We start from the raw sequence: 26,679 nt of genomic DNA, 5'->3' as shown, positions 1-26,679 counted from the left end.
TAATAGTGGCCTGTATGAGAGGGTGGCAAGAAAGAAGCTGTTATTCAAAAAGTACCATCCAAAAGCATGTCTGGAGTTTACCAGAAAGTATGAGAGTGCCCCAGCTGCGATGTGGGAAAAGCTTCATGGCCAAGTGGGGATTTGAAATCTGGCCTCCCAGGTCCTAGTCCAGTACTTTAACCACTACACCACACTGGCTTTCATTTGTTTCTTTCACCCAGATCCTAAATACACGGACTCCTCATGGTGGGATTTGCCCAGTTTACTTGGAAGCAGGTTCTACTACTTGGAGAGGTAGCTGATGGTGTTAAGTTCCCATTCAAGGAGTAATAGGTGAGCATGGGGGCTGATGTGTCTCCCAGATCACATGTGATCCTTTGAAATCCTCAGTTAATGTTTCCACAAAACAAATCAGTGCCTAGTTTAACTGTCCTTAGGGTTCGTCCTCAGTTGAAGCCTCTTTCTGTGTTCAGGTGAACATTTCTCCATTGATTTTAATGCCTGCTCTCTTCAGTATGGGTCCTCCAAATTAACAAATGAGGAGTCTATCAAAGGTCTGAACCTTCGTATGTTTATTCGCAAGTAAAACTCATTTGGCAGTCTTCAGAGCTAGTCCTACTCAGAGTAAACCCACTGAAGTTAATAGACATGACTAACTTAGGTCCATTAACTTCAATAGATCTGAGTAAGACTTAATTGAATATAAACCACAGAGTTTAATGGCAGCCTTAAGAGACATTAAATTCCAGAGGCTCTGATGATCAGACCTTCGGGACACGGGATGGTCGCCACTTCCACTCCCAATGCATAAGAGAGGTCATAAGACTATTAAGTCCAGAGTCTAAAATTAATTTACTCCTAATGGTCTGGCAGGGTCTACTTTCTCTTCATTGGTTTGCGAACATGGCCAAATCTGAGCCAGGCGTGTTCCGCTCTACCTATATAGTAGAACGCCTCTACCAGCATGTACAGAGTTCCTAGACTTGAAGTAGTTCCCAAACAATTGGAATTAACGGATAGAATTTCCACATCACATGTTGTGACATCTAGGCTAAGTTGAGCTCCCTTTCTTGTGTTTTCAAAAAGAAAGCACTTCCTTGTTATTGCCATCCTCCTTGTTATTTCACAAGGGAGACTGTTTGGATGAATGTAAAGAGTAATCAAAAGCAGGCTACCCGTGGATACAGATGTAAAGGCCCTGGGAAAACCAGGAAAATGGGGGGGGGGAGAAAAATGGGGAGAATCCCATTTTCCAGAATCCCCCCTTTTCCAGATAAATTTGGGGAGAGGGAACAGGGGGAAAAACTGAACCCCCCCCCAGGTATTTTCCCATTTTTTTTTTTTTTTGTCCTGGTCCTTCACAATTCTGTTCATGATACAGATTGATACTGCTACTATTACTACTACTATTGTAATAAATTATTCTTATTAATAGTAGGAATTATTCATTGAGTGTAATGGGACTTCCTCCCGGACAAATATGCATAGAATTACAGCCTCAATCAATAGACTGGCATCCTTCCGTTAGAAGCTCCGGATGAGACATTCCTATATGGCAAGGATGGGAAATCAGGCCTTGGGCTCTCCAGATGCTGTTGCAACTCCAACTCCCATCATCCCTGACTATTGACCATGCCGGCTGAGGCTAATGGGAGCTGGAGTCCAGCAACCTCTGGAGGGCCACAGCTTCCCCATTCCATATATACTGTATAGAGTACATGCTTAAAAAAATAAGAGAGGTCACATATAATTTTCCCTATTTATGGTTTCTCAGCCAATTGGCCTTGCTTTTTTTACCCTCTGGTAAACTTATACCCTTGAGGAAACTTCAGGCAAGCTATGATAGTTGGGTTTAAACTGATGATAACCCACCAACTTCAACAGCTATAAGTACCAGATATTGTTGACTTCAGAATAAACTGAATGGGCTTACATTCATGTACTTCTTTTTGAGGTTCATTCACTTAAATACTGTAGGGAGAGTTGCTTGTGGGTGGATGAGGAAAGGAAGATAGCATCACTTACACACTACAGATTACATGTTTATGTTTGGAAGAGCCGAGTTGCATTGTCTGTGAATATTGTTCAGTGGTTAAGAAGATGACATATGTAAATCCCATGTTCCACAGGTCAGCCTGGAGTCTGCCAAAGGGCCAGCCCATCAAACGGCTGTCTCTCAGCCACAGCTCCCTACCTGTAATGCAGGGATGAGGCAAGTAAGGCCCTCTAGATGCTGTTGGACTCCAGTTTCCATCACCTCATTCAGCATGGCTAATGGTTAGGGGTGATGGGAGTTGTAGTCTGACAACATCTGCTGGGAGGAAGGGAGGAATATAAATCAAATAATAAATAAATGAAATAAATCTGGAAGGCCACGGGGTTACCACCACCGCTCTAATGGGTTTGTGAAAGTATCAAGAATGTTGTGAAGTGCTGTGAGTGCTTCCAGGAAAAGTGTTATAATAAATAGAAATAAAATAGTATTTATATCACTACTTTTATAAGATCTTTCAATCATATCCACATGCTGCTTCACAAAAAAACTCAAAACAATGTAAACACAAAGACATAAATTAAAGCCACAAAATCATAAGACAGTAAACAAGGTTACAATTGCATCTTAAAAGGTAGGGAAAATAAGATCTTTGCCTGGTGCTAAAAGGACAATTAGATGTTTGCTGAACCTTTCTGGGGACAGCATTATACATCTAGGGTGTCACCACTGAGAAGGACCTCTCACTGGTAGCCACCTCCTTGCAGACACTTGCAGGAGGTTCTCTACTGAAGATCTTAATGTATGGGTGAGTACATATGGAGACAGGTGCCCCTTCAAGTATCCTGATCCTAAGCTCTGAAGGGCTTTGAAGGTCAAAACTAGCACTTTGTGTTGCACTGAGAAATGGATTGGGTGCCAGTGCAGTTAGCATAGTATGGGCATAACCATAATACCCGGTCCCAATTAGTAATCTAACATCTGCATTCTGTACTAATGGGAGTCTTCACAAGCAGCCCCATATAGTACATTGCTGTAGTCCAACCTAGACATTACCAGAGTTGGATAGCGGAGGTCAGGTGATGATTATACTTACTTCTAAATAACATTGTTTGTATAATAACTGGATGGGCACCAGGTCTTCACTAACAGGATGCAAGGTTTGCATCTCTTACACGGGCAATTTTGGAATTCCTTGTTCACTATCAGCAAGAGTTTACAGGCCTTAGGAAAATGCTTCATACACGTTGTACTCTTTGTACTTTTCCAGGCAACAGTGGCTTTTCCAAGTTGAAAAAGCCTGGTCTCATTCAGTCTTTGTCAGCCTTCCATAGCCTAGTGCCCTCCAGATGTTGTTTGACTCCAACTCCACCAGCCAAAGTCATGGCCAGTCATCAGGAATGTATGCAACATCATCTGGAGAGCACCAAGTCGGGAATGCCTGGTCAAAGTAGACACAGACAGTTCTGATGCAAATCAGAGAACAGACACCTCAGCCTCCCTCTCCCACCCTCCCTTCTCCCCATCACAGGAGGATGCCCACACCCACCACAGAATGACCTGGAAGAGTCCCAAGTTGGAATAATGGATAGTACTTCAGATCCCTTTAGGATGCACACCTTAACGTGGTGAGGGGCTTTGAGAGTGTTGAAGAAGCTGAGAGCAATGCCGTCAGGAGTCTAGACCAAGAGGCTAGACTCCTAGCAGGGGCACCCATGGCGGAATGGTCAAAGCTGAGACACCAGACTAAGATGCATCCAAACTCAGAGGAAGGCAATGGTAAACCACCTCTGAATACCTCTTACCACGAAAACCCAATGAACAGAGTATCCAAAATGCAACACGAGATAGTGCTGGAAGATGAGACCCCCAGGTCAGAAGACACTCACCGAGCTACTGGGAAAGAACAAAGGACAAGTACGAGTAGCGCTGTGACTAATGAGGCTGCTGGGTCAAAGCCGAAAGGAAGCCCAGAGGCTGATGCACACAGATGCAAAAGGAGAGTCCGGAGTTGTACGACGCACACAATAGGAACATGGAATGTGAGAAGCATGAACCAGGGAAAGTTTGAAATTGTCAAGCAAGAAATGGAGCGTATCAACATTATAATACTTGGCGTGAGTGAATTAAAATGGACTGGAATGGGACATTTTCAATCAGGCAACTACAAAATATTTTATGCAGGAAATGAGAAATCAAGAAGAAACGGGGTTGCTTTAATGTTGAAAAGTGATGTAGCAAAAGCAATTAGGAGCTACAACGCAAGGTCTGGGCGAGTGATTTCAATGAGATTAAACGGGAAACCTATTAACATAACCATCATCCAAGTCTATGCTCCAATGTCAAACGCAGAAGAATTGGAGAGATCTTACGCAGAAGTACAGGAAGAAATTGATCACACACCAAAACAAGATATGATGATAATCATGGGGGACTGGAATGCAAAATTAGGGAACAAAGAAGAACTAGGAATTGTGGGGAAATGGGGCTTAGGAGACAGATATGAAGCAGGAGAAAGACTTATTGAATTCTGTGAAGCCAATAAATTTGTTTCTTGCCAACACATTTTTGAGCAACCGAAAAGATGACTGTACACGTGGACATCACCAGATGGTCAATATAGGAATCAAAATGATTATATAATTGGAAGTATGGAAGAAGTTCCATACTTTCTGCAAAAACAAGACCAAGAGCAGACTGCGGTACAGATCATGAACTGATCGTATTGAAAATCAGAGTAAAGTTAAAGAACAACAAAGCAATCATAATGCCAAAATACAATTTAAATAACATCCCAGAAGAATATAAAGATCAAATAAAGAACAGGTTTGAGGCTTTCAACTTAGTTGACAGAGAACCAGAAGAACTATGGAGTGAAGTCAGGGACATTATCAGGGAAGAATGCAAAAAGACAATACCTCTTGTTAAAAAGAGAGAAAGACCTCAATAGATGACTGAAGAAACTCTTCAAATGGTCAAAGAGAGAAGGAAGGCAAAACCAAAAGGAGATAGAAACACGGTCAGAACCCTAAATGCAACTATACAACAACTAGTACGTAGGGACAAAGAAAACTATTACAATAGTTATTGTATAGAAATAGAAAAGGACAACAAAATGGGAAGAACAAGAGCCCTATTCCAAAAGATTAGAGAAATGAAAGGGAAATTTAAACCAAGAGTAGGGATGTTGAATAATCAACAGGGGGACACACTGACTGACTGAGATGAAATAAAAGGAAGATGGAAGCAATACACTGAAGAACTCTATAAAAGAGATGCCAGGATGACAGATTCATTCACGGAGGAACCATAAGATGAAGAACCAGAAATTTTAGAATGTGAGGTGAAAGCTGCTCTTAAAATACTTGGAAGAAACAAATAACCAGGAATAGATGGCATACCAATAGAGTTGCTACAAGCTACTGAGACTGAATCTGTCAAAAATGTGACAAAAATTTGTCAAGAAATATGGAAAACTAAACAATGGCCCACAGACTGGAAGTGTTCAATATATATCCCACTTCCAAACAAAGGGGATCCCAAGGAATGAAGTAATTATTGAACTATTGCCTTAATATCCCATGCAAGTAAAGTAATGCTCAAGATTCTACAACAAAGGCTCTTACCATATATGGAGCGAGAAATGCCAGACGTCCAAGCTGGATTTAGAAAGGGAAGAGGCACCAGAGATCATATCACAAACATATGTTGGATAATGGAACCAAGGAATTTCAGAAAAAATCACCCTGTGCTTTATAGACTACAGCAAAGCTTTTGACTGTGTAGATCATGAAAAACTATGGAATGCTTTAAAAGAAATGGGGGTGCCACAGCATCTGATTGTCCTGATGCGCAACCTATACTCTGGACAAGAGGCTACTGTAAGGACAGAATATGGAGAAACTGATTGGTTCCCCATCGGAAAGGGTGTGAGACGGGTGTATTTTATCACCCTATTTCAGCCTTTCCCAACCAGTGTGACTCCAGATGTTGTTGGACCACAATCCCCATCTTTTCTGACCATTGGCAATGCTGGCTGAGGCTGATGGGAGTTGTGGTCCAACAACATCTGGAGGCACACTGGTTGGGAAAGACTGCCCTATTTGTTTAATCTGTATGCAGAACATATCATACGGAAAGCAGGATTGGACCAAGATCGAGGTGTGAAAATTGGAGAAAGAAACATCAATTAAGATATGCAGGCGATACCATACTCTTAGCAGAAACCAGCAATGATTTGAAATGAATGCTGATGAAAGTTAAAGAGGAAAGCACAAATGCAGGACTACAGCTGAACTAAAGTAAAGTAAAGTAAAGACTAAAGTAATGACAATAGAAGATTTATGTAACTTTACAGTTGACAATGAGGACATTGAACTTGTCAAGGATTATCAATACATTGGCACAGTAATTAACCAAAATGGAGACAATAGTCAAGAAATCAGAAGAAGGCTAGGACTGGGGAGGGCAGCTGTGAGATAACTAGAAAAGGTCCTCAAATGCAATGATGTATCACTGAACACTAAAGTCACGATCATTCATACCATGGTATTCCTGATCTCTATGTATGGATGTGAAAGTTGGACAGTTAAAAATGTGGATAAGAGAAGAATCAACTCATTTGAAATGTGGTGCTGTAGGAGAGCTTTGTGGATACCATGCACTGCGAAAAAGACAAATAATTGGGTATTAGAACAAATTAAACCAGAACTGTCACTAGAAGCTAAAATGATGAAACTGAGGTTATCATACTTTGAACACATCATGAGAAGCCATGATTCACTAGAAAAGACCATAATGCTGGGAAAAACAGAAGGGAGTAGAAAAAGAGGAAGGCCAAATAAGAGATGGGATTGATTCCATAAAGGAAGCGACAGACCTGAACTTACAAGATCTGAACAGAGTGGTTCATGACAGATGCTCTTGGAGGTCACTGATTCATAGGGTTGCCATAAGTCGTAATCGACTTGAAGGCACATAACAACAACAACAACTTCAGATTATAGATGTGGAATCCTATTTATGAATGTTCCTCTACACAAGACGTCCTGCCATCAGACAACTATCACAGCTCAAATGTTTAGGTGTTGTGTACTTTTCAGCAAGATTATGTGAGATAAGTCAAAATGGGGAAGGGCTGCAGCTCAGTGGTAGAGCATCTGCCTTGCATGCAGAAGATCCCCGGTTCAATCCCTGGCATCTCCAAGTAGGACTGGGAGAGACTCCTGCCTGAAATCCAGGAGAGCCGCTGGCGATCAGTGTAGACAGTGCTGAGCTAGATGGATCAATGGTCTGACTCAGTATAAGGCAGCTTCCTGTGTTCCTATTGCACCCCAGGAGTCTGAAGTGGCATTGTCCACTCTACCACCTTAGGATTCTACCACATGTGAAGGCCAAGGCATCCTTCTAACACATACCCCACACTTTTCTTTCCCACCTTAGTACATGAGAGAACACTTGGAGGGGGAATAGACACATCCTCTCCAGCAAGACAGGAACATTCCCACCTGTCTACAGGAGTGAGAGGAGAATAAAGGGGAATCAACTTTGCCGATTGTTCGTCTGCTCAAACAGTATTTTGTTTTGTTTTGTTTAAAAAAGTGGGAATCATGATAGTGCATGCTCTCTTTCACTCTCTCGCTCTGTCACACAGATACACATACAATTTTATGCTTAAACATCCAGCTAATCTTTATACCAGAGACTCCATTTTGAGCATGATAAACATAGGTCAACCATGCATGTCTTAAACTGTTTTGACTAGCAGAGAGGAAACTATGCACTGGTAACAGATCAGCATTCTCTCAAACTTTTGAAATGGGACACTCCTCTTCAGACCATTCTTACTTAAGCAACTCATAAACCCAGTACCAACCCTCTGTTCTGTGGAGGAGCATGCAAAGATTCTCATGTATTCACATACGTGCAGTTTACAAGGATACATGGAACAGAGCTAGTTAATCTATAACCAGCGTTGGAAGAGAAATAGCATAGGACATCTTTGACCCTCCCCTATGATGACAGCCAGCAGGGTTCAATAAAACAAAGCAGCAGTTATTCCTGAGAGGAGCTCTAACTCTGAGCGCTCCAACTGCATGCCTCTGCACCATGTCACATCCTTGAAGGCGGGAATATCTGGTCATGCCAAACTGCAGCTGGCAGCAAGAAAGGTGTGTCTACTTTATAACCACCCACCCTGGGACATAACACTTAGCATTCTGCTGTCTCCTGGCCTTACGTAGTATACCATATTCAAATATAGACCCTCATTTGCTCAACTATATTATAAAAACATCTGCTTCTAAAAAAGGGATGTGACATCTATACATACTAAAATGGCAGCATTTGCTGAAACACCCTAAAACTATTTATAATTATGGGCAAAATACAACTGGTGAAGATTTAATGTAGATGGAGTATGCTTGCTTAAGTGCTTGTGTTTTTTGTTTTACCAATCAGAGTAGAGTTGCTACAGACTCAACAAATCTGTGACTGAAACAGAACACACACGTGGGTATATATTTGTTAAAAAATAGTTTTTTCCTATTTGAAGTCATATTTGCTATTTTGTACAACTTGAGAAGATAGTAATTTTAATCATCAAGACACCCAGGCATTGTTTTTACAAATGTTTTTTATTTTTGAAAAGAAAATTTACACACACACAAACAGGGGAAATGTGGTGCCTGGACAACTTCTACACTAAAGAATGCTAACAGTTAAAAACACAAACGCAGCTGTGAAGTGTTTTTAGGACAATTCCTGTAACACATTTTACTGCTCTAAGACTTTCTTTTTAAAAAGGAATATTCACTGCAGTTCCTTCAAATACAATAGTGTGTGTTTGCTTAATGTTTCTGAAATCTAGGTGGGTAGAGAGATATTTCAGACTGCTTCTGATTGTTTTCACATTATACAGCAGCAATTCTGGGTTTGCTACTGATGTACACTCAAACAAGGAGCTGGAGCTTATCACAGCTCCCTGAAGAAAAAAGTACAAACACATTTATTGCATTCACATTTTACACTTGAAATATCATTAAGTGTACATCTTTTAAAAATGTCAAGTGTGAAATGGTGGCAAGTTAACACTTACTGCAATAGTTCATTCTCCAGTTCATAAACTCGTAGTGGGGAGAACAACTGCACTCCCAGTTCTATATGCTTTATCTTTAGGAAAATATACACCAACGTACTAAAGCCCATGTGGGCACATTTAGGGAAATACTACACTGGCATAACCCTTCTTTTGGAAACAAAAGGCAGCTCACACAAGAGGTTTCTTCAGTTCTTTCAGCACATTGATTCACCATACAGAACACCTCCAAGGTGAATTGAGTATGAAGTGGGGTAAAGCAAGAGCACAAAATTCCAAAGCAATGGACTGTGAAAATTGCCCCAAATTGAACAATTGCTGTAGGTACTGTTTATCATACTACCAGTTTAGCACTAATTTGCGCCACCAACAGTGTTGACTGGAGCAAGAAACTGTTTCAGCCTTGACCAATGGGAAATCAGTCTTAATCAGTAAGAGATTCTTACAAAAATAAAGAGAATCTGACAGGAATGGGGTGTGTGTGTTGGCCTGACATTGGAAAAGACAGAGAAGTCCAGTTGACAGAAGAGGAAAATGGAGAGGAAAAGGATGAAGACAACTGTTGAGGTAACTAATTGCAACCTGAGGCTTGGCAACAGTACAAACTAACAATGGAGGCATCTGACAGAATCTGCATTAAAAATAAGGGATTACAGCACCGTTAGGTCTGTAAGAACACATACGCACGTAAGATAAATTCTTAAGGGACTCGTGTATTGTATTCCTAAGAAAGGAACTGAAAGGATTTTTTTTAAAGCTGTACTGTTAGTGACGATTGTCTATAGTGAAACGTACATAAAATAAGCAATTAGATTGTTGAGCTTATGTTCTCACTGGTAAAAAGGTAGCATTTCATATTGGGGTGATGGGATCCTTCTTCTGAGAGTACCCTCCCTCACCACCTGCCACTTTTCTTTGTCATTCAAGCCACTGGGAAGAATGGGGCTCAGAGAAGCAACCCACTCTCACTTGCCTTGCAGTGCCTGCTGACACATGCTGCACCAAGGAAAGGAGGCTTCTATGGCAGAAACAGCTTAGATGAAGCTCTTTTGAGCATGGAGGGAGTCTTCTGCCTCACTCAGAAGAGAAGTGAGTGACAATGATATGCCTTATCCAAATCCGCTTCTGCTGAAGAGTTCTGTGTGGCTCAAAAGAAAGCTCATTGAGCCTTCCACCATCCAGCATAATTTTCTAGTCAAGAATATAAGATGTAATCTGAAGGAAGTTTAGAAAAAAAAATGTAACAAAAACCCTTCCCTAATGAATGATATAGTCTACTTTCCCTGATAGTTTGAAGTTGGAATGTGCCCTTCCAGCTAGTGTTCTATAAGCATCACCATGACAGGGAGCAATTTTTTTTTTTACCAGGATACTCGGGGGGATGGGTGTCACCATAGACTGAATAACCTCTGAAAACTACAGTGGAGTGGACCTCAGAAACATGTGATAATCTCCCATAATGCATCTAACTGGAACATACCCTGTTGATGCAATGAAGAAAACTCTTTCCTCCCCTAAATGCACATAAGCAAGACAGTATTTTTATTTAGTCAACTTAAAACTGTAGAGAAATAACTCTCCGAAACAAATGTCTATTACCTCTAATTTGAGTATTATACACCTGCTGTTGTGTTGGACAAAGGGGAAAAAAGAAATCCAACATAAATAAGGTATACGTGTTATTCAAATTAACTTCTGGTGAAGAGTTCTGTGCAATTCAAAAGCATGCCTGTTCATACGTCAGACGAGGTCATACCGATGTACCCCCTTAACTATTTTACATGTGCCATTTACTATGATGTTTCCTTATTCTGAGTTGACTATCAATCTGTCTAGCTCAATATTGCCTATACTGACTGGCGGAGCTCTCCAGGGTTTCAGGCAGCAGTTTTTCCCAGCCCTAAGTGTGGTGTAGTGGTTAGTGTGTTGGACTACAACCTGGGAGACCAGGGTTCAAATCCCCACACATCCATGATGCTCACTGGCTGACCCTGGGCCAGTCACTGCCTCTCAGCCTCACAGGAAGGCAATGGTAAACCACCTCTGAATACCATTTACTAGGAAAACCCTATTCATAGGGTCGCCATAAGTCAGAATCAACTTGAAGGCAGTTCATTCCATTCATCTGGAGATGCCAGGGATTGAACCTGGGATCTTCTGCATGCAAAGCATATATTCTGCTATTTGTTTATTACATATATATGTACAACTGCTAACCATTTGGGAATATCATTGTGATGCACAAAAATAAAAATGAAATATAATAAAACAGATACAATTCATTCTCATTAAAAAAACCTGCTAACAAATTCCTATCAGTGGATAGTTCATCCTCCTGGGAAGGCCTGCAGAAATAAAAAAGGTTTTCACATACAGTTATAAGTACGGACAGTTGGTGCCTGTCTGATTTTGAGAAGCAAGTTCCACAGTGCAGTACTACCGAACTGTGGCCCTTCATGGGGTAGTGAATTTTCAAATCCAGGGCACTACCCCACCATCATCATCTGCAGGCACATACACTGCAAGTATCATGATTACTTTAGCATCAGTCATTTAATGGATTTTAATCATTTTACGGGCAGTGAATTCTACATACTAATACACGCTAACACTTGGTAGCTTTCAGAAGATGGCAGGTCAGAAATTCCCTCCAGAAATATATTTAAGAGTTTGAACACAATATACTGTTTTCTAAACAGTTCCAGAGTATAAACTGTACTTATTTTGATGCTACATTGGTTTTCGTGCTGACCATATGTATCTGAACTGAAAAATGTTCCAGCAGGGTAAGAAAAGAGGACTGAGACATAAAAAAATCCCAAGACTGAAATATTCATTGCACATGCTTAAAATGAAGGTTCAAAGGTGGTCAACCACATGGTCTTCTCTTCTATGAGAGAAAACATGAAATGTGTCCACATTCATGAAGAAGTAGATCTAAGTAAAGGAAATAATTGGCCACTACTTTATTCTACTCCAGTGGTTATCCTTTTTTCCCTTGTAATGTAGAAGTTTAAGCAAATGTCACGACAATTTTCTTCTCCGATCTTACTGAGCAAAATAAGTGGCATATCTGCAAAAGAATTAATGCTTATCATTAACCTCAAAGGCTGCAAGTCAGCTTTGCATAGAAGGGACATGTGGGATCTTTGCATCAAATACAGGAAGCAGCTTTTAGGGGAAGCGGCCATGTTGTTCCACAATAGATTGAAGTGACAACCAGTAGCCCTTCGAGAAGAATCTTTGTTGTTGGTACATGTGCAGAAAAATTCTGTACTGTTTGTGCTTAACTCTATGCCAGCATGAGAGCTCTATAGAACAAATAAATATTTGCATGGCATTTCAGTAGACCCATACAGCAAGAAAGCAGCATGTGTTTTGATGCAGTACAGGCACATTTGCTTTGCGCTGTGTTAAGAGTCTTGTGGTTCATGGAAAAAACTTGAATTATATATGAGGAGTGAAGCACCTCTGTAATACTCCCTGGCACATTTCTTCAAGGCCCGATGCGTTTTCTTAGTACCAGTCACTGTTTATGTATTGGATTCCAATATCCAATTTGCCCTGTGTCTATTCTTTACAAGCTTCCAATGTTAGGAAAACTCTTCAGTTTTTCAGGGAAGTCGTCTTTGTACAAGACTGGATCTGCCCGGTGTTCCACTACTTTCAGAGGCATAGTCCCAAAGACAGAGGCAAACTTGTTAATGCATTCAGACCTAGGAAAAGAAACAATTGCATTGCTTAGTCCCACTATAAGTTTAGCTATGTACCTACTATCTAACTCATAATAATAATAATAATAATAACAACAATAACAACAACAACAACAACAACAATAATAATAATAATAATAAAAATTTGTGTGTCGCCTATCTGGCAGATAGCCACTGTAGGCGACGTACATTAAAATGAGATAAAATACAATAATATCAAATGCAGTCACATTAGTCTCAATAAATAAAATACTGGACAGTCATTAATACATTTATAAAATATTTACATTTGCAGCATGACAAAATCATGGAGATTAACCCATCCCAAGGATCTCAAAGGCCTGTTGAAATAGCCACGTCTTCAGGGCCTTGCGGAATACATCCAGGGAAGGGGCATGTCGAAGATCAAACGGGAGGGAGTTCCAGAGAGTGGGGGCCACCACAGAAAAAGCCCTCTCCCTAGTACCCACCAACCTAGCTGTTTTGGTCGGTGGGATTGAGAGAAGGCCTTGCGTGGCTGATCTGGTCGGGCGGCATAATAATTTAATCTTCTCTCCAAACACTATATTCATATGAGCTACCAGTAAACAGGAGACAAATTCCAGAGTAGTAGACATGCAAGTTGTAGGAAGTACAATAAAGAGGCCAGTGGCACCTTAAAACCAGCAATTTAACTATGGCGTAAGTTCTCATAAGCTCGGGCCCACTTTGTCAGATTTAGGAAGCAGGAGGTGGAGCCTCTACTATACAGGATTTGGCAAAGATGTGAAGCTTTTAGATTGAAGCATTTAATCACAGCAAAGATGCTGTAAGCTGCACATTTGCACAGAGAGGTCAAAGATTCCCTATTCCCTCACCACCAGAATTCCAAGCATTCTTAAAACAATGTACATGCTGTAAACTAGAGTGGATTAGCTGCCAACATATCTCTTAAAGAACCCCTGTCAGGTTGAATTTGGCTCAGAACAGGGCTTGCAAAAATAAGCATGTAAGAAACCAAAGGCATACAGAAATATTTCTTGGATTTTTTATGTTAAAAATTCACTGGAAGCTGCCCCCCCCCCCAAAAAAACAAGCAAGCATTCCTTTTATGGTGTCTGCAGCACTGATAGTACTTGAAAGCTCAAAATACAACATTTCTTTAAAACCAAACCTGAAACTGGATGGTATATTTTCATTGCCCAAGCTGAGTGAAATAAAGCATCCACATTTTTTATTTTTAAATGGATTTTCTCTCTCCATCTCCAAATGGTGTTAGGAGTCAGTAATAGGACATATTTATTTGAAATAATATAATTGTTAGAACTCTGATGTCTAGAATGCATCCAGGTAAATTGAGCTGGATATTTAGCATAATAAATTTCAATGAGCCTGTTAACACACAAAGCATCAAAACCCACTATACCACAGTGGGAACTAGTTTTAAGAAAGAAGACATCTTAAGGAAGGACTGCGGTGATGAAAGTAACAATGAAAGGAAGGACATGGCACTTACAATTAAATGGCCAATAGGTTGAAGGGGAAGTTGCCACGGAGGATGTCTAGAGAGCTCTGCAGGATATTAGTGTCTCTTATCTAAGGCTACTGGAAACTTCTAAAACTTTTCACTAGTTTAGAAATCAACGGTACCTATAAGACTGTGTACACACCATATCTTTAAAGCACAGTCAAAGCACCCCCCAAAGAATCCTGGGAACTATAGTTTACCCCCACAAAGCTACAATTCCTAGCACCCTTAACAAACTACATTTCCCAGGACTCTTGGTGGTGGTGAGAATTAGCATTAACTATGTACACAGTTTTGAAGTTTTTCTCTGCAAGCATTAGGATTAGAAACTTGGGTTTCCAAAACAGACAAAAACAGATTGTGGGATACTAATTTGGTGTGCCGTATATTCACAATATATATGCAAAATGAACACATAAATATGTACTAAGGAAATAGCTCTGATGTTCATACAGCAGCTCTTTAATATCCTGTATAAAATTAACTTCAACTTGATCTTTGGGGGTAGGGGTCTGCATGATGAAAGCTATTGAAATAAATGAAAATTAAATGGCATTCTGGAAACACAATGGACAGTGAAGCCAAATGTGCTCTCTACCCTTAAGGGCATATATGACACATCTGGATCAAAGATCTACTAAATATGGAGACAGCCTAGTTTGTTCTTTGACAGGCTCATGATGTCAGAAAACCCTTGCTGGAAGAAAAGGATAAGGTTCATTTCACATTTAAAGTTCCCAAGGAATCCACCACCTCCATTTGGAAACTATTCTAATCTATAGCATAAGATGTCATGATTAAGCAGTACTTCCCGATAGCTTTTCCTGAGTTTAATCCTCTTATTTCACATTATATACCTTTGTGCCAACCAAAATAACTTACACCACGATTGGTGTTTATACTGTTAAATATCTGAGACTTATACCTATTTAGTAATTTCTTATTAAGGCTATATATACTTTTCTTAATCTCATCTCATAAATCAGTCCTTCCTACAGCCTATGATGGTATCCATTTCAGCAGTGATCTCTAACTTCCATGACAACATGGAGTTGACAGTTAAGGTCTGCTGAAATCACTTCCCTATCATGACCTAATCACCACTACATCCTGTTATAGAAAATAGTAAAATATGCTTTTTAAAACTCGAATGGAGACATCCAGGAAGCATGTAAAAGGAGAAGTGCTTGCATTACATCTGAAAAGTATTGGTAATATCTTCTACTTGCTTTCATACTAAAATAGTAATGCAGGCTGTACCTCCAAACTGTTGTTTCAGTCGTCAGAGCTCAGATAATTCTCTCTTCATATATTTTACTCCTAGTTCTCTCTCACTTCAGTAACATCATCATTTTAATTCACTTGAAACAATGAGACTTGCATTATTGCTATAACATGCCTTCCTATAAAGCATAAGTGTGTGTGTATTTAAAACCAGCAGACCTGCTGAAGTTGGGATGCGATCAGCTACCTTCTCAGCACAAGGAATGGACAGCTCCTGCCTCATGCTAAAATGCCTTTGCAAATTAGATTTGTGTAACAATATGTTGTGAATACAAGCATTGAATAATTTGGTCCTAACTTCACAATATTCTGATTAAGCACTGGGAAAGGCAAGACAATAGAATGGGACACTCACCTTTCCACCATGTGTGTCTGGTCTAGGGATAAGCCATCAATAGCTGTGCATTCTGGACATTTGAATTTCTTTCTGGGAGTCACCTGTACAAAGTCAACATAACATTGTCACAGTACAGACAATCCCCTTGTTCAGAAAAGCAGCACAGTGCCTTTGCGCATATCTGTACTGTAAGTCAAACCCTTGAAGGAAAGGAGAAGGGGGAATCCATGTCATTTAGTTTCATCTGGCCCAGCTGACTGAAAAGCTCATAGTGACCCAATAAAAAACGCTTAGAGGAGTTTTGCTTTCCGTAAGTGGAAAGTAGTGGCGATGACAAGCTGTTTAATGACTGTTTTCTCACTGCCAAGGTCCCTGTATAAACACCATTTGTTCTTGCAGCCATAAGAGCGATGAAATATAGATTCCCATACTTCACTGTAACCTTAACCCAACAGACACATCATGCTCACTGGCACACTCTGTGAGGCACTCCCAACTGCACTGAGGTGCCAAATAATGCTGCAGTGCCCTTGCACAGTTCAGAAACACACACTCTCTCTCTCCTAAGGCTTTTGTAGGAAACAGCCACCAGTCTGGGAAAATGATGATGGACAGGCAGGAAAGCAGACCTTGCTAATTGAAGTAATGCCTAAATCTCATTCCGAGTTGACACACTTTGAAATGAGCAGACAAAGTGAACATCCAGGCCAAAAAAATGTGTTGAAACATGTCAGGAAATTAATTGAGGGATAAAAATTCATTTAAAAACTGATCTTGCAATTAACATTCCAGCAATTAGCATCCCTATAAATCAGCTGTTGCCAGTTGAGATAGACAGGGATGGATTGGGTTGAGTTTTTTCCCCTCTTTTTTGTTCAGTGATTTAAAAAAACAATATTAACTTTCTGTCTCTCCCACACGTGTCTGGTCATAGTAATCATAGTCAATGGAACCAACACCTTACATTACTGAAATGATCCAGACCTCTCAAATCCGTAAGACATTTTCACTAAAGTAATAGGTGGGATCATCCCAAAGTAAATGAAAAAAAGAGGCAGACAAATTCACTAAGCTGTGTTCCGTTGCATATGGTGTAGTGGTTAGAGCGGGACTAAGATATGGGAGATGCACTTACTTGGCTATCAAGCTTACTCACTCTCTCTCTCTAATCTACCACACAGGGATGTTGTAAGAAAAAGTGGGGAGTGATAGAGAGAACTGTGTACATTGCCCTGAGACTCTTAGAGGAAGTGCGGGATGAAAACATGTAAATAACATACATTTATGGCACTGCAAAAGTCTGAGAGAACAGCTGAAGCTTACCTTAATGACTGCTTTTCCAGTAACGTTGGCCACTAGAAAATTCATGGCAATGTCTTCACAATTCATATGAGCATCCACCCAGTTCTTGATATCCCCGGGCATTTTGTAAGTGTATAAGTAGTTAAAATACTGCAGAATAGAAAAATGGTGTAGGGAAAAAAATGTATGCAGGTTTCCTAAGCCATCAGAAAAAGACAGGCAGCTTAGAACTGGAATGGGAATTAAGTGGTGGGCATGTTCCATTGGGAATTAACAGAGGTTGCCAGAAAAAGTTATACCATGTCCTATCATCAATTTCTTTTGGGTAGCCTTTGCACCACTGGATGGAACCCATTGTGTTTTATGATTACTGTTATTTTACACATGCTGTTAGAACTGCTCTGTAGAAGTACAGGAGAGAAATAATACAAGCAATAATTATAATAGCAGCAGCAACAACATGCAAAGCAGAAGTTAAAATATAAAAAACCCTTCAAACTACAGTTGAAATTTAAAAAGACCTTTTATTTAAAGAATTTAAAAGATCTTTGCCTGGCACCCTAGAGACAAAGAAGGCACCGGGGGAAGCATTCTCAAGATGGGTCTGCCACTACTGACATACCAATCACTGATCACAACCCACATAACTTAAGAGGGAGGGGGCAACCGGAGAAGGATCCTTGGGGTATATGAGAGCAGAATGTCCTGCAGTGGTGTAAAGCTAAGTACCTTACGACACCTCAACTCTTTTCAGTGCCATTTGTACTAGAAAATTATCCCTTTAGAGGTATATAATGCCCAGCATTTATTTCCATTCCATTGTTCTATTGTCTAATATCTTCAGTAGTTTACAGCACACTTGATCCAACATGTCATCTCAAAGTGAGCTCGTTAGATCAACTATACAAGTAAAAAACACCATCATTACCTCTCTTCTCTCTTTCATACATTCCATTATAAATGTTGTTCAAAAGTTTTCTGAGAATTTTAATTGTGCCAATGGCCTAGAGCCAAAGAACCAAACAACATGCCCATGAGATGTCTGGACTTGTGCTACCTCAAACACAGCCTTCCATATGCCATACTGCACACTTCTTTTGAAATCAAGGAGACTCTCATAAGCATTTTTAAAATATGAAATGTGAGGGTGTGCATCTGCCATTCAAGGGCAAAAAAAGAGAAGGCCACTTGTCTGCAAACATATTAGGCCTTTCCTTTGCTGCAACACCCATAATCATCCAGGCTATCCAACAGATAGGCGTTTTACTACAAGGAAGCCAACAATAGAATGCAGTCTCTTTCTAGTTCATATCTGCCTTTGTCAGCATATATGAAGATCACTGCCACTTGCATTATGCTGTAAAGTAGCTACCACCCTATACTGACACACAAAGCTCCCTCCCCACGCTACATGCAAACCTACCATTTCAGAATTCTGTCACAGGCTTGCTATGTGTTTTTGATATCATATCTCACCTTGTGATAAAATGCTGCCCCTGTAAGCACCATTGAAACTTCATTGGTCCATTCTGACTCATATTTCCATTTGTTTGTTTCATGGTCCCACAAATGCAGGCGACCAGGATATCCAACCAGCCGGTCAGGGAACTCTCTCCATACCTGTAGAGTATAAGTGAGGTGTTATGTTAGTGATATTCACTAGAAAACTGGACAATCTGGTTTAATTTTTTTTTTATCCAGTTACAGATAAATGTTTAAATGTTCTTACATTGCTGTATACCACCGATGCTTTGTGAGAGGGTGGTATATAAATATTTTTATAAATGAATAAAATACAGAATGTAGAGGGAGTAAGATAGGGGGCATTAGTTCTGCCTGCCACAGGCTACAGTGATGTAAATTAAAGCCCCCCAGTCAACGCTCATCCTCAGGCTTGCACTGTTTGCTCCCAGTGAAGTCAAGTTCGGCAATTGCTCTCTCCCTGGGCCTTTTTCAACTTCTGTGAGCTGCTCTTGTGGCAATAGTGTGTGTGGCCCCACACCTGCTGTGGCATCAGGGCAGCTTCTCCTGTACCACTTTGGTCTGTAGCCAACTTGGAGTTGCCTTCAACCATCAACTTGGTGGTGATTGCTACCGTTGACGGCTAAACATCACTCTACTGTACATCAATGCAGCCAGTAAACAAGCGTCTTCAAGCAGACTGTTGCCTTTATAGGACTTCTGAACAACTGTCTTCTAAACATTTCAGTTCTTTTCTTGAGTTGTCTTAAGCAGCCAATCGCTTTCATTTTCCTTGCAAAATGATGATTCAAGATTAAATGGTTGCTTCATAAAACAGTCTTTCCTTACAGCCTATTTTGCTTTCTCCATTTCCTTTCAGCTACCATATGCTCCCCCAAATGGCTTCAGATTTAACTGCTTTTCATTTCAGTCTGTGCCTACACCGTGAGTTTGTAATGTTGCATTTGGTGACAGTAAAGAATATTCTAGTGACAGAGTAATCTGAAACAATCTTCATGAAGAATGCTCACTTTCAAAAATGAAAAAAGTTTGTGTGGACATGGCTCCTTAATACAAAAATGCATCAAAAAGTATTCCAGCTTCAGTGTTTAGAGTATGGGGGAAGGGGTTAAGATAAATGCTCTGATTATATATTTCAAATGGAGTATAATAAAATAGTTTTATATGAAACATTGCTAGCAGGTGTGACTTAATTTAAGTCACTTTTGGAGTAAATGAGGGTCTATACCAGCCTTTCCCAACCAGTGTGCCTCCAGATGTTGTTGGACCACAATTCCCATCAGCCTCAGCCAGCTTTGCCAATGGTCAGGAAAGATGGGAATTGGAGGCACACTGGTTGGGAAAGGCTGGTCTATACAGATTATCCTTGTGTGGAGACATACTTATTTATAAAAAAACATTTGCATACTGCTATTTCATTAAAAACATCGAAGTGTTTTACAACATGTTTTAAACAACCAGCACCATAGAATTAAAAAAAATACAACAAAAAGGTCAATTGTTGGGAAAAACACATGTTCTTAATTGCCTGCATAAGCCTGACGAAACAAAATTTTTCAGCAGGCACTTAAAAGTTAAAACAGAAGGTGTCTGCTGAATTTCTGTTGGCAGGGCATTCCAGAGAACTGGGCTGATGACACTGAAGGCTCGATTTGGTGTCAATTGTAAATGAGTCTTGTCAACTTGGGGACAATCAAAGCCGCTCCTGCAGAAGATCTCAGAGATTGAGCTGGGATATAAGGGTTCAGACGGTCCCTAAGATACCCTGGACCTAAGTTGTTTAGGGCTTTGTAAATTAATACAAGTACCTTGAACCTGGCTCAGTAGCAGATGGGCAGCCAGTGCAGATGTTTTAAAAGTGGTGTCATATATTGTCGGCCATATGCTCCCATCAGCAATCTGGTTGCCACATTTTGCACCAGCTGAAGCTTCTGAAACAGGGCCAAGGGTAGTCCCACATAGAGCACATTGCAGTAATCCAGTCAAGTTTACCAATGCATGGAATGCAGAGGTCAAGCTATCCCTGTCCAGGAACAGCTGTAGCTGATGGACCAGACAAAGCTGGTAAAAGATAGTCCTAGCCACAGTGCAGACAAAGATGAATCCAGGAGTACCCTAAGGCTACGGACCTGGTCCTTCAGAGGGAGCATGACCCCATCCAGAACAGGTAACCTACCTGTCTCCTCAACATGGGAACCACCCATCCAAAGAGCCTCCATCTTCCCATGATTCAAGGACAATTTATTGGCCCTCATCCAGTCCACTACAGCATTCAGACATCGATCCAGAGTGTTCACAGCCTCTTCTGATTCAGATGTTATGGAGAAATAGAGCTTCATGTCATCAGCATATTGCTGACACCTTGCTCCAAAACTCCTAATGACCACTCCCAATGGCTTCATATATATGTTGAATAGCACTGGGGAGATAATAGTACCTCATGGAACCCCATAGCCTAAGTGCCAGGGGGGCAAGGAACACTCACCCAGTGTTACTCTCTGGACGTGACCCTTAAGGTAAGAGAAGAACCAATGTAATATAGTGCCTCCAATACCCATCCCACTTAGTCAGTCCAGGAGAATACCACGGTCAATGGTATCAGATGCCGCTAAGAGATTGAGCAGAAGTAACAGGTTCGCACTCCCCCGTCTCTCTCATAATAAAGGTCATCCTAAGGGGACCAAGACTGATTCTGTTCCAAAACCAGATTTTGATGGATCTAGATAATCAGTCTCATCCAGGAATACCTGCAATTGCTCTGCAACCACCTTCTCCACCACCTTTGCCAAGAAAGGGGTGTTAGCGACTGGTTTGTAGTTGTTACACTCCATTTGTGTGCTCCAGAGGTCCAACCCCTGGTTAGACCACATGGAACAACTCAGCCAGGCGGTTCCTCAAGGATGCAATGGAGGCTGAAAAGTACAATCTCTTTGCTGCCCTCACCACCATGTGGTAGGCCCAATTGTGAGCCCAAACACTTACTTGGTCTACTTATTCTCTAGCTTATGCCTGGTCCATTTCATCGACCGCAGCTCCTCAGTATACCAAGGAGCAAAGTGGGTTACACGACACCAGAGAGGGCCTTCAAGAGTGATCATGTCAATGACCCTATGAGTCTCACCATTCCATAGTGAGACTAGGGTCTCAACAGGATCACCTATTCTACCCATTGGAAAATACTGAGAAACCAATACTTTTTATTTTGTTTTTCAAAATTTTTCTGGGTGTTTTGGTGGCAGTATCTCTACAACTTCTTTGCTTTTGCCTTGTTCCTGGCACCTGGATACAATCAGGATGCTTTTCCTATCACTTCATTACTCTATTAGTGGCTACCAGATCAAAACACAAGCTGTCAGGAACAGGGACAAGTCATCATCACTACAACCCCTAGGTTCAATATAGTGTTGACTACATTACTCAAAGACACATTTCCCAGGGTGAGCAGGAAAACACAAGTGCCCAAGAATACAGTGGTACAAACTGTGGTAAGGCAGTTCAAAAACAAAGGAAGTTCTATTTGCAAAGTACTTTTTCTGTTTGTTTAGTTATCTGTGTTTATGATTTACACATACATACACAAGATTATTTTTATATTAAATCTTTCTGTGTATTTATTATTTATTGCATTTGTATATCGCCCCATAGCCGAAGCTCTCTGGGTGGTTTACAACAATTAAAAACATTAAAAACAAACATACAAATTTAAAAACACATGCTAAAATGCCTGGGAGAAGAGGAAAGTCTTGACCTGGCGCCAAAAAGATAACAGTGTTGGTGCCAGGCGCACCTCATCAGGAACATCATTCCATAATTTTGGGGCCACCACTGAGAAAGCCCTCTCCCTTGTTGCCAGACTCTCAGCTTCCCTCCAAGTAGGCACCCAGAGGAGGACCCTGGATGTTGAGCGTAGTGTACAGGTGGGTTCGTATCGGGAGAGGCGTTCCATCAGGTATTGTGGTCCTAAGCCTTGCAAGGCTTTATAGGTTAAAACCAGCACCTTGAATTGAGCTCGGAAACATACAGGCAGCCAATGCAAGCGGGCCAGAATCGGTATTATATGTTCAAACCATTTGATACCTGTTACCAATCTGGCCGCTGCATTTTGCACAACCTGCAGTTTCAGAACCGTCTTCAAAGGCAGCCCCATATACAGCACATTGCAGTAATCTAACTTGGAGGTTACTAGAGCATGGACAACTGAAGCCAGGTTATCCCTGTCCAGATGGGGTGTAGCTGGGCCACCAACCAAAGTTGGTAGAAGGCACTCTGTGCCACCGAGGCTACCTGAACCTCAAGTAACACAGATGGTTCTATGAGAACCCCCAAGCTACGAACCTGCTCCTTCAGGGGGAGTGCAAACCCATCCAGGACAGGATGGACATCCACCATCCGGTCAGAAGAACCACCCACTAGCAGCATCTCAGCACACTGATGGCAACACACTCCGAAGCTCCGGATGACCGCACCCAATGGTTTCATGTAGATGTTGAACAGCATAGGGGACAGAACTGACCCCCACAGAACCCCATACTAGAGAGTCCAGGGTGCCGAGCAATGTTCCCCAAGAACCACCTTCTGGAGCTGACCCGCCAAGCAGGAGTGAAACCACCACCATCCAGTCCCTCCCACTCACAACTCAGCCAGTCTTCCCAGGATACCATGGTTGATGGTATCGAAAGCTGCTGAGAGATCAAGGAGAATGAACAGAGTCACACTCCACACCTCTCTCCTGACAGAGGTCATCATATAGGGCAACCAAGGCTATTTCTGTGCCAAAACCAGCCCTGAAACCCGACTGAAATGGATCCAGATAATCGGTCTCATCCAAGAGTGTCTGGAGCTGGCCTGCAACCACTCATTCCAGGACCTTGCCCAGGAATGCTACCAGCCTATAGTTATTAAGATTTGCTGGGTCCAGGGAGGGTCTCTTCAGGAGTGGCCTCACTACTGCCTCTTTCAGGCAGCCAGGAACCACCCCCTCTCGCAGAGAGGCATTAATCACTTCCCTGGCCCAGCCGGCTGTTCCATCCCTGCTAGCTTTTATTAGCCAAGAAGGGCAACGATCCCGCACAGAAGTGGTTACACGAACCTGTCCAAGCACCTTGTCAATGTCCTCAAGCTGTACCAACTGAAACTCATACAAGAAATCGGGACAAGGCTGTGCTCTGGATACCTCACTTGATTCACCTGCTATAACACTGGAGTCTAAGTCCTGGTGGATGCTAAAGGTTTTATCCTGTAAGTGCCTAGCAAATTCATTACAGTGGGCCTCAGATGGTTCTACCATGTCCCTGGAGCCAGCGTGTAATAGCCCCCGGACAATTCTGAAGAGGTCCGCTAGGCGGCAGATTGATGATTTGATAGTGGCAGCAAAATATTGTTTTTTTGCTGCCCTCACTGCCCCTAAATACAGCTTACCATAGGCACTTACCAGTGTGTAATTGCATCCACCAGGAGTTCGTCTCCATCTGCACTCAAGCCATCTCCTATACTGTTTCATCGCTCTCAGCTCTGGGGTATACAATGGAGCCGTATGAGCTCTACACAGGAGAGGGCGCTCAGGAGCAATCATGTCAACCGCCCGGCTCATTTTTGTATTCCACAGTTCAACCAGGGTTTCGACAGAAGCTCCAGCCCTATCAGCCGGAAAACTCCCCAGAGCCCTTTGGAAACCATCCAGATCCATTAGTCTCTGGGGGCGGACCAACTTAATAGGTCCCCCACCCTTGCAGAGGGGAAAAGTTGCTGTAAGTCTAAACTTCAGCAAGCAGTGATCTGTCCATGACAGAGGGACTGATGTAAGATCACCATCTACATCTCCAGTTGCAAAAACCAAGGCTAGAGTATGCCCTGCTACATGTGTTGGGCCAATGGCATATTGGGACAGTCTCATGGTTGTCATGGAGACCATGAAATCCTGAGCCGCCCTGGATAAGATGGCCTCAGCATGGATGTTGACATCCCCCAGAACTAACAGTCTGGGGGATCTCAACAGTACAGCCGAGACCACCTCCGTCAGCTCAGCTAGGGAGTCTGTTGGGCAGCGGGGTGGGCGGTACACCAACAGAATCCCTAGTCTGTCCCACTGACCCAACACAAGGTGAAAACACTCCAGACTAGTAGTCACATGGACAGGGTGCTTGCAGAGGGAGACGGAGCTCCTATAGACCACAGCAAACCCCCATCCCCAACTCTCAGGTCTACCCTGATGCTGAACAAGGTACACTGGCAGACATAACTGGGATAGATTGACTTCTCCCTACTCACACACCCAGGTCTTGGTTATACATACCAGATTGGTTGCCTCATCCACAATTAAATCACGAATGAGGGAGATCTTATTATGCACCGATCTGGCGTTTAGGAGCAGCATCCGGAGGTCTGAGAGCTGGCTGATAGGGCAACCAACAAATCTGCGGGTGTGGGGAGGACCGGAACAAGGCACAGTAACTAGTTGTGTATGTGTGTAAATACAGTATTTCAAAATAGTATGGGCATTATGTGTGTGTATGTGTGTCTGCTTGTCACAAGGAACATGACTGGCACTAGCCAACAGACACTCACAACACTTTAGGAACAATGCAACGGTTATGCTTCACATGTGTACCGCTATTTACTACACTGAGCACTGTAAAGTATGAAGAGAAGTTGTGTATGTCTGCAAGCACACAGTGGACATCCAGGTTCAGTGGCAGCATGCCAGTCAATATCAACTGTGCAGAGGGAGCAGTGGAAGAACACACACTCTGCCTGAGGAAGGTCACAGGTTCAATCCCTAGCATCTCCAGTTAAAAATAGGAAGTGGCAGGTGTGGGCAAAGACCTCTTCCAGAGACTCCAAAGGACCAATGCCAGTCAGAACAGGCAATACTAGGTAGGTGGACAAATAGTCTGAGAAATATCAAGCACAGAAAGAAAGGGATGTTTCTTGCATGCTGGACTTGATGGAGCTTCTGGAAGGGATCTTCTTACGTTCTCGTAAGATGTACTAATAGTAATTCATATCCACTAGTTACTCACAAGTGACTGAAGATGTAATCTCCCCATTCACACTTCTGAGTGTTCACCACATTAAAAATCGTAAACAACAGTGTATTCAGATCAAACATGACTGTCACATAATAGGCAAATTGGTTCTGAAAGATCACAGTCAAAACATTAGAAACAACAGCAACGGAAACACTAGCAAACTTCTCATGTGGTCAGTCTATTTTCAACGTCGCCATTTTCTCTCTGATAGTACTTCTCGGCTTATTTCAATCTGGTTTCCATCCTGATAATTCAACCAAGACAGTTTTATAAAAATACATGAGAATCTTATTTGTCAAATCCCAAAGTTCTCACTCTGTCTTTCTGCTCTTCAATTCCCCCCCTCCTCCTTGCTTTCACCACTGTCAGTCAGTACATTAGTGCCTCTGAATCTGGGGTTTTATGGCTCAAATCTTGCCTAGTTTCAGTCCATTTTTCAAATATTTTAAGGTTTTCTTTTAGTAGCTTTCCCCTCTCCTCTACCCCCCATCCCTTTTTGGTGTTCTCCAAGGATCTAGCACCTGTGCTTCCTTTCTAGACTCTAGGGGTAGAAGTATAATGCAAAATGGATAGCTACTCTACTTGTGCATCTCTATGATGCCTCATCCTGTTTGTATTCGGTTGCCCCGCATGTTCAACTGGGAACCAAAAGTGTTGCTGTAGTGTTATTGAGTTTCTGACTCCTTGCACCTACCAACAAGAGGGCAGAAGTGTTATGCCATAAAGACAGGCCTTCTGCCCAGCTAATGAGGGACCAGATGGGAAATTGAGAAAAACACTGGAGAAATAAAAAAGGAGGTTTGAAAAGGAGAGTTACAGGAAAAGATAAAAGATTATTATTATTTATTACATTTGTATACCGCCCTATAGCCAAAGCTCTCTGGGCAGTTTACAACAATTAAAAACATTAAAAACAAATAAACAAATATACAAATTT

The 26,679-nt window shown here is 41.7% G+C and overlaps 1 protein-coding gene across 3 annotated transcripts in view; it reads right to left on the bottom strand.

Annotated features, from left to right (window-relative positions):
* Nucleotides 1-8,631: 8,631 nt before the first annotated feature.
* The window catches only part of EXT2 (exostosin glycosyltransferase 2), a 109,137-nt gene continuing 91,089 nt past the window's right edge, over nt 8,632-26,679 (bottom strand). For all 3 annotated transcript variants that reach the window (XM_061610822.1, XM_061610823.1, XM_061610824.1), the window contains exons 11-14: nt 18,709-18,852; nt 17,254-17,382; nt 15,949-16,031; nt 8,632-12,805 (exon numbers count right to left, since the gene is read on the bottom strand). In XM_061610822.1, coding sequence (XP_061466806.1) covers nt 12,667-12,805; nt 15,949-16,031; nt 17,254-17,382; nt 18,709-18,852 — 495 coding nt within the window. In that variant the 3' untranslated portion in view covers nt 8,632-12,666. The remainder of the gene's footprint in view (nt 12,806-15,948; nt 16,032-17,253; nt 17,383-18,708; nt 18,853-26,679) is intronic.

This window comes from Rhineura floridana, chromosome 2 (genome assembly GCF_030035675.1).
Source record: "Rhineura floridana isolate rRhiFlo1 chromosome 2, rRhiFlo1.hap2, whole genome shotgun sequence".
Taxonomy (NCBI): domain Eukaryota; kingdom Metazoa; phylum Chordata; class Lepidosauria; order Squamata; family Rhineuridae; genus Rhineura; species Rhineura floridana.
This window is presented reverse-complemented; position numbering and strand designations above follow the sequence as displayed.